Raw genomic sequence first — 11,931 nt, 5'->3', positions numbered from 1 at the left:
ACCAGGTTCTGGACCTGCAGGTTCTGACGCTCTGGTTCCTGCAGCGACCTGCTCAGGCAGAACCCCACAGACAAACTGGACATCAAGCTGAACCCGGACGGCAGCGGACAGCTCTACGTCCCCGGACTGACGGAGATCGCGGTCCAGAGCCCCGAGGACATCAACAGGGTGACCGCTTCCTGTCTGTCCTTTCAAAGTAAAGCTCCCAAATACCAGACCAGCACTTCTGGTTCTGATGGCCTCGTCCCTGTCCACAGGTGTTTGAGCTGGGCCGGGTCAACCGGGCCACAGCGTGCACCAACCTGAACGAACACAGCTCACGCTCCCACGCGCTGCTCATCATCACCGTGTCTGGGCTCAACACCACGACCGGAACCAGAACACAAGGTCAGGCCGGTTCTGCTCTCTGACCTCCGGCGTTCCAGATCCGTTTGTTTGACCTACGGAAGGCCAGAAAGGCTAAAATTCCCTCCGAGATCCGCGAACAAACATCATTATGATCCTGCAAGTTCTTTAGCTCCGCCCTCTGCTGCTGTTGGCCAATCAGGTTAGAGTTAGTGTAACCAATCAGAGACGAGGAAGATTGGATCAGCAAGACAGTTTGTATGGAAAGCAGTTTCAGTCAAAAAGTTAAATACTATAAATGAAATACAAACAAATATTTAAGGATTTCTTTTACAGTCTTAATTATTTCTTGAGGTTTTTGAGTTTGTTTTGAAAGCTCTTCATGCTATTATTTGTTAGCATTCGTTCTGATCTTTAGGTGTTAAAATGTTTCTGTTTTTCATCGTTCTGGTTCAGGGAAGCTGAACCTGGTGGACCTGGCCGGTTCGGAGCGGATCGGGAAGTCCGGAGCAGAAGGCAGCCGGCTCCGGGAAGCGCAGTGCATCAACAAGTCGCTGTCGGCGCTGGGTGACGTCATCAGCGCGCTGCGCAGCCGACACGCTCATGTCCCCTTCAGGAACTCGCGGCTCACCTACCTCCTGCAGGACTCTCTGAGCGGAGACAGCAAGACCCTGATGATGGTCCAGGTGAGTCCAGAGACCAGAACCCGGCCGCAGCAGTCCCGACCCGCTTCTCACCGCCTCTGTTCCTGCAGGTGTCTCCGTTGCCTGGCAACGTGAGCGAATCAGTGTGTTCGCTGAAGTTCGCTCAGCGCGTTCGCAGCGTGGAGCTCAACTCTGCCGCTTCGTCCAAGAGACACGAGAACTCGTCCACGTCGTCATCGCCCACGCACGACAGCCTAGAGGTACGCCACACCGGGCTCCGCCCCCTCACGCACAGCAGAACCAGGGAAAAGCTACATGTGCTAATGCTAAAGCAATAGCATTGGATCTGCTAATACTAATGCACTAATGGTTAGCATCAGCATTGGCTACAGTAGGGTTTCTCTCAGAACATTTAATCTTCAACTGTTTTTTTTTTTAGTCTGAAAGCAAAATGTCGATCAACTGAAATAACAGAGCAAAGTAAATTAGCATCCCCTAATTTTAAATTTCTGGATAAATTCTTGAACACAATGTGTGCTGAATGTTTTCAAAGTGTGCTAAAGTGCTAAGCTGAGGCTTATCTCTGCTGCTAGTGGGTTAGCTGCAGCTGATCTTCAAATTAAACTCTCTGCTTCTCCAGCTGGACTCTCCCCCCGTCACGCCGGCACCCCTCCCCATCTCCCGGGCCAGCAGCGCCGGCTCCACGCTGTCCTCGGCCTCCAGGACGCCCAGCGGATCCCGCAGGCGCTCCCAGTCGCAGCTGGCTGCAGGTGCGCAGCCCTCTGTTGACCTTTGACCTGAAAAACGGAGGAATGTTTGAAGATGTTCTGCATCCTGGTTTTTCAGATTGAATCAAGTTCACCTAAAAAGGCTTTTATTTTGCAAGAGTAACTAAACAGGAAGTCAGGTTCTCATCCTTTTACAGACTTTTTCCTGTCAGGTGTTTCTGAGCTTCTTCAGCTTCTTGAATTTATTTTCATCCAACTTTAATAAAGCCTGCAGTGCATTGTGGGTATTGCAGTGCATTGTGGGAACTGAGCTGTGCCTCCTGGCTGCAGGTCGGAGCGGCGCCAGAGACGGAGCGTCTCCGCTGTCCGTCTGCCCCTCTTCCTCTGTGTCCTCATTCTGTGCTCTGATTGGTTGGTTTCCAGACAGAGTTGGCCCGTTGCTAGGAGATGGCGGGCAGGTAGGTGGGGGTCGGCATGGCGACCTCAGCATGGCATGGCCCCCAGTGTTGTCTCCACTTCCGCAGCTTGTGTGTGTGCCTGTCAGGCCTTCCGCAGGGCAAACTGAGCCCACGCTGCTGCTGGTGAGATGCATGCTGGGAATGTTTCCGCTTCCTTCGCGCTGCAGCCAGTCTGATGGGAACATCCCATAATCTGAGTCCATTCTGAGATAATCTGGAATAAATCTGGACAGTTTACTGTCCTGCGTTTGGAGCTGCGCGGCGCTGAGGATGCTGGGAGATTCTGCAGGTGTTTCTGTGGTGGGCGGGGCTCTGGTGGCGCCCCCTGCTGGACAGGAGGAAGAGCCGCAGCTGAAGGTTCTCCGTCCTGCTGTGGGTCGGGTCTTGTTCTGGACTGGACGTGTTTCTTTGGATTAGAACCTGGTTCTGACCCGGTTTCTGTTTGCAGGACGACTGAAGCTGAATGCCTGAGAGACGCGGGATGTCCAGAACTGACAGTACTTCTGGTAGTGGACCGACCCGGGCCAGAACTGCTGCTGGACTGTGAGGACTTCTGATGTGATGTAGCAGAAGATGAAGAAGATCAGACTCTTCCTTCTGAACTGAACGAACTGAACTGTTCCTCTCTAGAGAACCGAGTCCTCAGAACTCCTTCTGTTGTTTTTGCACTTTATTCTGAGGTTGTTTCCCAGCAGCAGCGCCCCCCGCAGGCTGCTGTCTGAACGGCTTTTATTTAGTCGACCTTTGACCTGTAAATGTTCTGATCTGGTTGGATCTTATTGGCGTTTGGACTCTGGAGCGATTCTGCTCCAGAACCGGCGGGGATCCAGTCTGTCTGCCTGTTTTCTAAATGTTTTTATTAAACTTCCTGAAACATTCTGGTCGTTTGGTTGTAAATCTTTTCCTACAAGAAAAAACAAAATTTCAGCAGACATAAAAAACTCAGGAAAAACGTATTTATTTATCCAAAATAAAACTAAGCTGTCCACCTGGACAGGTGTCTGCTGCCAGCTGCAGCTTTAGGTCTGAATATTAAAAAAAACAAACTTTGAATTTCTATAAACAACCTGAAAGAATCAGATTCTCGCTCTGGGATTACAGTTTATGACGTAATAATCCAGATTAATCTTCAATTGCAGAGCTTCCAGTATTTTCCTTTCTCAGCTCTATCGGCCAATCAGACGCTCCGGCCGGGTCCTGCCGTCCAATCATGGAGCAGCTTGGTGCATAATGAGCCAATCAGCAGGCTGCAATACGTCAGCTGCAGCAGTTCTGATCTGTCAGACCCGACGGATCCGAACCGGGCTAAACGGGTTGATAAGCAGAACCGTGGTGCCGCTTCATGAACAGTTCTGATCCGGTTCAATTCAAAGGTTCTTCTGAAGTTCTGGAAATGATTTAATTAGAAAAAGCTTGAACCGCAGAAATAAAACAAACTGAACAGATCCGGTTCTGGAGCTCCGGCCCGGTTCTGGAGCTTTATCCAACATTGAAACAGTAAAACATTGGTTCCATCCGAAGCGGTTCTGGTCGGGTCCAGAGCAGGTCACAGCGCCTCGTCCAGCGGCGCCATCAGCAGCTGCAGCTCCTTGAAGGCGCTGCCATGGCGACCGGCCTGGCCGGCCCGGTTCTTCACCACGTTGCTCAGGTTCTTCAGGTAGCGGCAGCACTCCCGGCACTTCTGGTGCCTGCAGACAGAGGTCAAAGGTCAGACGTGGGCCACGGCCCTGCGCCGCCCCCTGCTGGTGACTCACCGCTCCTCCCCGGTGATGTCCACCCCCACCGCCGGCGACGCCCTGAGCGTATCGCAGATCAGGGTCCAGAAATGTTTCATGATGAGCTTCAGCGACGTGGAGCCGGTCTGCATGTAGCTGCAAACAGAACCAGGGTCAGGTTCTGGTGCTGACCCAGACCCACCAGCTGGTTCTGGTTCTGGTTGGGTCTCACCTCTCGTATTTGCTCTGCAGCAGCTTGTCGATCTGAGGGAGAACCGTGGTGCAGAGGTCCAGTTTCCACAAGGAGCTGAAACAGAACCACAAGCTGCTGGTTCCGACCCAAACGCTCCCAGGAAGGATGGAGCGCACAAACTCCACACAAGGGGAGACGCTGGTTTTGGGTCAGGGGTCAGATTTAGGACTAAGGTGTGAATTGAGTTTTGGTTGGGATTAGGATTAAGATTAGAGTTAATCTGTAGAAATAAATGGAAGTCAATGGAAAGTGAGTGTGTGTGTGTTAGTGTGTGTGTGTGTTAGTGTGTGTGTATGTCAGTTTGTGTGTCTCACGGCTGCAGGTTGACGATGTTCAGGACGTCCACTACGATGGACAGATCGTTCATGGACACGGCGGCGTCCAGAGCGCTCTGCACAGACCAACGGTCCTTAGTGTCAGGACAGGAAGTAATCAGATTACTGTGGTGGGCGGCGGCTCACCTTGACGTCGTCGCGGGTCCAGACGGACCGAACCGTCTGCAGGTTGCGCTGGCGGCTGCTCAGCATCACACACATGGTGTCGTGACCTTTGTTGATCTGTGCCAGAGCGCCGTCGTCGGTGAGAGCGCCGCCCCGGTGGTTGACTGAGGACTGCGGCCAGACACGGTTAGCAGCACCGACAGGAAGTTCTGACGGCTCAGAGGAAAAGGGAAGCTCACCGGCAGGAAGTCGGCCACGTTGAGTCCCAGCGGCTCGTTGCGGCTGCTCGGGATCACCCGCGGCAACGGAGGCGGCCTGGTGGGCGGGGCAGGCTGGCTGCTGGGGGCGGGGCTACACGGCTTGGTGAAGGCGACCACTGTGGGTTCGACCCTCTGGACGGGGGTGGAGGTGGCAAGGGGCGGAGCCTGAGAGAGCAGTGAGGTCACATATCTGTGGTCCAATCAGAGCAGGGCTGCAGAAATGATGCTGCGTTCACTGACCTGCTGCTTGTCGGGAGATGGCAGCGTCATGTCCTTCAGCTGCCGCCCGACGGCCGCCACGCTCTCTGACAGGAACAGGAAACAGTTACAAACACGCCCCGCTTTTATTGTGAAGGGCTGTAACCAAGCTGGGTTCTTCTTGCTGAGTCGGACCAAACCAGCCAGCAGAATCCACCTCCTGACCCCTGACCCCACGTCCCCAGGCAGGTGAGACTCTGCCTGGGGACAGAAGTAATCAGATTACTGAGGAGCAGCTGAGTTCCAGGAAGACTCACCGTCTTCAGGAGGAGCAGGAAACGGCTCCGACGCCCGGGGGGGAGTTCGAGCTGAGGGACACAAACACACCTGGATGGTTAGTAACAGGTGGATGTGTTACCTAGCAACAGGTAGATGTGTTACCTAGCAACAGGTGGATGTGTTACCTAGTAACAGGTTGTTAGAAGAATTATTAATACTGTATTTTTCGGACTATAAGCCACTACGTTTCGGTCCACAAACCAGGAGATTTGGAGCCCAGTGAGACTTTTCTGTGGATTTCTCTTCAGCCACCAGGGGGCTCTTCAGCAGGAAGTGAATCCTTAGAAGTCAAAATTGGAAATCAAAGAAGAAAGTGCAGATTTTCATCTAGAACAACCTCATGCTAGCTGCAGGAACGATGGAGAAATGTTTTCAAGTTCATCATGGAAACCACAGGAAACCACAGGAAGACGTTCATATGCAGCAGCTTTAAAGTTGAAGGTTTCAATCTGGCAGGAAAGGAAGGAAAAAGAGCCGCTGCCCGTAAGCTCGGTGTGAACAGAACCACGGTTCAGCCTCGGAGACGCAGGGCTGCGGCCGAATAGATCCAGCAGATTTATTAGGACGCTGCCCTCTGCTGCCTCCTTGTGGAAATCCGACAGAAGCTTATATACACGTTTCCAGTTGTTTTTTAAAACTGTGGGTGCGCTCTATAGTCCAGAAAATATGATACTACAATATTCTAACTGATACTCCAGGAGTCCAACTAATACTAATTGATAATTTAATATTCTAATGATAGCTTCACTAGGTGTGTGTGAGTGGAGAGAGGGGCGGAGACTGCAGAGGAAGGGGCGTGGCCTCGCCAGGGGTAATTGCTCTGCTCCACCTACAGATGGCGCGTTTGGGCTGGAAGATCTCTCTGTAGTCATCGGCGTTGTGGATCTCCGCTGACGGCTGCTTGTCCTCCGCCTCGTCCTCGCTCTGGCTCCGCCTCTCTCCGTCGGGACTCCGCCTATCAGTGTCTGAGCGCTTCATCCTGCTGATATCACAGCAGCCGTTAACCCCATGACATCACAGCCCCAGACTGTCGGCGCCCCCCACTGCCGACCTGTGGGAGCCGCAGGCGGTGGCGGGTCTGTCATAGTTGCGCCGAAGCGCCGCCGTTCGGGGTTCCACCGGATCGGTGAGCGGCCGGTCGTCCCGGACGATCCCCTGGATCACGGCACCACCGCTCCGCTTCACCCGGTTCAGGTCCACCACGAAGGACGAGACGCTGGACAGCTGGTGGGACACGCCGATCTGAGGGACGGACAGAGACAGCGCCGTAACAGAAGCTGGCTGGGGAGGGGGCGGGGCTAAGCTGAAGGGGGCGGGGCTGCTCACCAGCTGCTGGTTGCAGACGGCCAGGTCCGATACTTTTCCCCAGCCGACCGGAACCGTGTCGAAGCATCGATCCGGCTCCCAGCCGAAAACCCGCAGGGAGTCCGAGGCGCCGCTGTAAAGGCAGGAGCCGTCCGGGCTGAACAGCAGGCACCTGGAGGAGGGGTCAGAGGTCACCGCGGCGTACGGGGCAGAGTCAGAGGCCAGGCTGATGGAGCTCACCTCACGGCAGACGTGTCTCCCTCCAGAGAGCCGACCCTGGTGAACTTCTCCAGGTCCCACAGCTTGATGCTCCTGCAGGAGACGGGAGGACACTGAGGCCGTCTGACCCGGTCCAGCAGAACCGGGCCGGCCAGACAGGCTTTCTGTGCTGGACCAGCAGAGTGGAGCTCAAACGGCGAGGAGGAAGGAAAAGATTCATAGTTCTAACAAAGAAAAATCTGAAAAGTGTGGTGTGAATGTTACTGTGATCCAGCAGCAGGTCAGGGTTCTGGTTCTGGTCGAAGCAGGCCAGGTTCTACAGCAGCATTAATATGGGTTAGGAGCACACCACACTTTTCAGATTATCAGTGGATCTGTTGAGACCCAGAATCAGTTTCTTCCTCTTCAACCTTTGACCTCTAGTCTCCATGGAGACAGAGGTTCTGGAGGCGGAGCGGAGCCGGACCTGTCGGCGCTGCCGGACGCCAGTAGGTACTCGTTGGGATGGAACTGGACCGCGCTGACGGCTGCCGAGTGCGACTTGAACTCGGTGATGGTTTTCCCCTGGAACAGGTCCCACAGCTGCAGAAACAGAACCAGCTGAACAGAACCAACCCAGTTCTGTCTGAAGTTACTGACACAGCTACCAAAATCAGAACCCGGTCAGAGTTCTGCTAGATTCTGAGGGACTGGGTCAGCTCGTCAGACAGCAGCGTGGTTCTGATGGGTTCTGGGTCGGTGTTTACCTTCACTGTGCAGTCGTCGCTAGCCGAGGCTAACCACTTCCCGTCCGGACTGAAGGCCAAACTCCTCACAGCCTCTGTGTGACCCTGTAGAACCGAGCCGACATCAGACAGAACCTGGTTCTGGAACACAGAACCACTAAACAGCAGAACCTCAGACAGTCCACAGCATCAACTGCTGGTTTTCTCTGATCCAAACGATCCGATCCAGAACCTGACCCAGTAGCTGATTCCAGAACCCATCCAGAACCCCCGGGTTCTGACTGAGGTGTGTTTAGTCCAGGGGTCTCCAACCTGTGGTTCTGGGGCCAAAATCAGCTCTTTGGATCTCCCACCGAGGCCCTAAATAATTCTTACTGGATAAAGAATCAACTGAAGGTTTAATTATGAGTTTAATAAAAATGTTGCTTCTTTTTCTCATGTGATAAATTATTTTACAAGACAGAATGACTAGAATATTGTTTTACATCTATTTATTTTGTTGAAAACTGTGTTTTAGTTTTGTGTTGTTTTTTACATTTTAAAGTCTCACTGATGATCTACGAAGATTCTAATTAAAAAAGATTTATGCTAATAAAGATGCTTATTTTAAGGCATTTCATTAATTAAATCACTTTATGGAGAAAAGTTAGAATTTTCTTTATGACTAGTATCTTATTATTTCTATTCAGCCTAATAAGTTCTTGTCTTGTTATGTTTGTAAATATGGTTCATGATGCATCTATTCCATCGGTAAAATAAAGCTGAACCAATAAACGGATAAAATATGATGATGAGTTTCTTTTTTGTAAATTCACAATGTTATAAAAAAGTTATGGAAAGATGTTGAAGCAAAATGTTTTATGTTGCTTCACAAAGGGAAAGACTAATTCAGAACCAGAACCAGGCTTCTGGTTCTGGATCAGGTGGTTCTGGATCAGGTGGTTCTGGATCAGGTGGTTCTGGATCAGGTGGTTCTGGATCAGGTGGTTCTGGATCAGGTCACATGCAAATTTTTGGACCACAGAGAACTACTGATATGGATCTGAAGATCTGACCTTGTAGCGAAACACGTATCCTTTCCTCCGGACGTCCCAGAGCTGGAAAACACATCAACACTTATTACACACACACACACACACACACACACACACACACACACACACACACACACACACACACACACACACAGATAGAGAGAAACAAACACAAACACACCTTTATGTTGGTGTCCACAGAACTGGAGGCCAGAAAGTTTCCAAACGGGTGGAAGCCGAGACCGGTGACGTTCGCTTTGTGTCCCATCAGAGTCCGCAGAACTGAGGACAGGAAGTAGCAGGTCAGAGGACAGGAAGTAGCAGGTCGGGGGACAGGAAGTAGCAGGTCAGGGGACAGGAAGTAGCAGGTCGAGGGACAGGAAGTAGCAGGTCGGGGGACAGGAAGTAGAAGGTCAGAGGACAGGAAGTAGAAGGTCAGAGGACAGGAAGTAGCAGGTCAGAGGACAGGAAGTAGCAGGTCGGAAGACAGGAAGTAGCAGGTCGGAGGACAGGAAGTAGCAGGTCGGGGGACAGGAAGTAGCAGGTCGAGGGACAGGAAGTAGCAGGTCGAGGGACAGAAAGTAGCAGGTCAGAGGACAGGAAGTAGAAGGTCAGAGGACAGGAAGTAGCAGGTCAGAGGACAGGAAGGAAGACAGGAAATAGCAGGTCAGAGGACAGGAAGTAGCAGGTCAGAGGACAGGAAGTTGCAGGTCAGAGGACAGGAAGTAGCAGGTCAGAGGACAGGAAGTAGCAGGTCGGAGGACAGGAAGTAGCAGGTCGGAGGACAGGAAGTAGCAGGTCAGAGGACAGGAAGTAGCAGGTCAGAGGACAGGAAGTAGCAGGTCAGAGGACAGGAAGTAGCAGGTCGGAGGACAGGAAATAGCAGGTCGGGGGACAGGAAGTAGCCTTACTCTTGGCAGCCTCCAGGTCCCAGACTCGAATGGATCCAGACTGGGAACCAGCTGCAACCTGCTCCTCTGACACGCTGAACTGGACGCACTCCACCGGGTTCTTATGACCCGTCAGGCTCTGAGAGAGAAACGGGTCAGAACCGAGAATGGGTCAGAACAGAGAACGGGTCAGAGTTAGCAGCAGCTCAGAGCCAAGATGGCTCCCTCCCCGGTTGTAAAGTTAACAGCAGATTAACTTTACAACTGTTTGGACCTCCCAGTTCAAAACAGTAACCATGTTCTGATATCTGGACTCGGACAGCCCTCCAGCCTGTTGGTGAGCGGACCGGACCTGGTGGGTTCTGGTACCGGAGGTGCCGGGTCTCACCATGACGCAGTTGGCCTTGCTGACGGCCCAGATGTTGACGCGGCAGTCCTCGCCCCCGGTGGCCAGCAGGCGGCCCGAGTTCTTCCCCAGAGACAGGCAGGACACGGTTCTGGAATGGGCCTCGAACTCCTCTGAGGACAAACAGGACGACATGCTTCAGAACCAGAACCCATCCTGACTGGGCCGCATCAGAACTCTCCTCCGGGTTCTACTCACGCAGGCGCCATGAGATCTTGGTGCTGCTGGCAGCAGCCATAATGGGACAAACTGGGCCGGTTCTGGAATTAAATCATGAGGACCGCTCCATGGAGCCTCTTCCTCCTGCAGGAAGTTAGAACAGAACCGGATCAGAACAGAATAAGGTTAGAACAGAACCAGAGAACTCGGTCAGAGACAGAACCAGGGCACCGGGTCAGAACTGGAACCGGGGTATATGTCCGGGTTTAGTTTAGATACCTCAACCCGATCCAGAAGTTCTCCACAGCTAAGAGATGTTCATGTTTCGGGTCCAGATTGTATTAACACACTAGCACAGGTTCTGATTCTTCCACTGAGCCCATTTCTGTTCAGGCAGCTGGTTTGGTTCGGGTCAGTGAACATTGGACTCTAACCTTCTGCTTAGAACCAGAACTGTTCTGCAGGAACCGGGTCAGCAATGTTCCGTTTGTCCAGCTTGTTCCCACTCTGGACCCGGAACCTATCATCACCGAACGGTCCTTTTGGACAGTGATTGGTCGGTTTACTCCAGGTGCGCCAGTGGCTGGCTCCACTAACGGAAACCAGCAGGTAAACCTACCTGAGGGTAACCAGCTGGTTAGCAACTGCTAGCTAGCAGGTCGAACAGGAGCAAACTGGACCGGTTCTGACGAGTCCTCCTCCCAGTTCGGGTCTGCGGAACGCAGCGGCACCGCTGTTCGGGTTAAACCGCCTCCAGGAGGTTCCGAGTCCACACTTCTGCCTGTTGACAGGCTGTTTGATCTCTGCTGCAGCTTAGCAACCGAGTCAATACGTCACTTCCGCTAACGTAAAAAGAATATCATTTTTCTGTCTAACTTTATTAACAATAAATTCGACGAACAAACGGAGAAAATCTAGTTATTTAATCAATACGACTTAATTAAAATACTAATAATCGAAAATATCAAACATGGAAATACAAACTAAAACAAAATAAAATATGAAAGATTTTTCATTCTGCTCTTCTTACTGATTGTTTTACTACTCAGAATTTTTTAACAATGTGAAATCACCAACAGTAGAAAACACAAAAACACAAGTTTTATTAATCAAACTAATTCAATTAAAAAAAGTAGTTTCGTCAAAAGCACAAAAATGAATGAAAGAACACCCCTACTATTACAAATAAAATGATAATTTTGATGATGATTATTCCCTGGGACAGACTGGCGACCTGTCCAGGTGACCCCGCCTCTCGCTCGGAACGTAACTGGAGAGGCAGCAGCACCTCCCGACCCCATTAGGGACAAGGGTGAACAAAAAATGGATGGATGGATGGATGGATGGATGATGATTATTGTTATGGATCTTGTGGAAATTTGAGAATTGAGAGTGGAAGGTTGGAGGAGAAGTGTGAGGTCAGAGGTCGACCTGAGCCTCCGTTTCAGGCCGTCTGGTCTACCCCCGTTATTAATTTATTATTATAACTTATTAATGTTGACCATGACATACTACTGAATCGACTGGAGAGTTGGGTCGGACTCTCCGGTCCAGAGATTAACTGGTTTGAATCTTACATAAAGAACAGGGATTTCTTTGTTTCAATTGAAAACTTCTCATCAAAGAGGTCAAAGGTCACATGTGGGGTACCCCAAGATTCAATCCTAGGACCCTCTTATTCAATATCTATATGCTTCCACTAGCTCAGGTTATAACAGGAAATAATATCAGCTACCATAACTATGCAGATGACACACAGCTCTACATTACGATGTCACCAGGAGACTCAGAACCCATCCAATCACTGAACAGA

The 11,931-nt window shown here is 51.4% G+C and overlaps 2 protein-coding genes across 9 annotated transcripts in view; one reads left to right on the top strand and one right to left on the bottom strand.

Moving 5' to 3' along the window:
• kifc3 (kinesin family member C3) overlaps positions 1–3,053 on the top strand; it is a 26,166-nt gene extending 23,113 nt beyond the window's left edge. For 4 of the 6 annotated variants that reach the window (XM_044103420.1, XM_044103403.1, XM_044103432.1 and 1 more), the window contains 7 exons: positions 45–168; positions 258–387; positions 802–1,031; positions 1,100–1,249; positions 1,630–1,759; positions 2,048–2,175; positions 2,624–3,053. In XM_044103420.1, the coding sequence (XP_043959355.1) occupies positions 45–168; positions 258–387; positions 802–1,031; positions 1,100–1,249; positions 1,630–1,759; positions 2,048–2,175; positions 2,624–2,632 (901 nt within the window). In that variant the 3' untranslated portion in view covers positions 2,633–3,053. The remainder of the gene's footprint in view (positions 1–44; positions 169–257; positions 388–801; positions 1,032–1,099; positions 1,250–1,629; positions 1,760–2,047; positions 2,176–2,623) is intronic. The other 2 variants (XM_044103444.1, XM_044103411.1) reach the window with 1 other exon arrangement.
• Positions 3,054–3,117: 64 nt separating this feature from the next.
• On the bottom strand, positions 3,118–10,967 carry katnb1 (katanin p80 (WD repeat containing) subunit B 1). Of its 3 annotated transcripts, none has more exons than XM_044103463.1 (20): positions 10,738–10,967; positions 10,158–10,262; positions 9,942–10,072; positions 9,575–9,692; positions 8,845–8,945; positions 8,685–8,726; positions 7,651–7,734; positions 7,371–7,486; positions 6,926–6,997; positions 6,707–6,857; positions 6,432–6,622; positions 6,214–6,362; positions 5,359–5,409; positions 5,084–5,148; positions 4,823–5,008; positions 4,605–4,754; positions 4,458–4,534; positions 4,123–4,197; positions 3,930–4,046; positions 3,118–3,863 (listed from the first exon to the last, which is right to left on the bottom strand). In XM_044103463.1, the coding sequence occupies exons 2-20, from the start codon at positions 10,195–10,197 to the stop codon at positions 3,722–3,724; spliced, it is 2,058 nt and encodes a 685-aa protein (XP_043959398.1). In that variant the 5' UTR covers positions 10,198–10,262; positions 10,738–10,967; the 3' UTR covers positions 3,118–3,721. The 3 variants fall into 3 exon arrangements, with proteins under 3 accessions (XP_043959398.1, XP_043959408.1, XP_043959392.1); XM_044103473.1 differs by having other exon boundaries at positions 6,214–6,359; positions 10,738–10,947; XM_044103457.1 differs by lacking the exon at positions 10,738–10,967 and adding an exon at positions 10,553–10,695.
• Positions 10,968–11,931: the final 964 nt, after the last annotated feature.

This window comes from Gambusia affinis, linkage group LG02 (assembly GCF_019740435.1).
Source record: "Gambusia affinis linkage group LG02, SWU_Gaff_1.0, whole genome shotgun sequence".
NCBI lineage: Eukaryota > Metazoa > Chordata > Actinopteri > Cyprinodontiformes > Poeciliidae > Gambusia > Gambusia affinis.
This window is presented reverse-complemented; position numbering and strand designations above follow the sequence as displayed.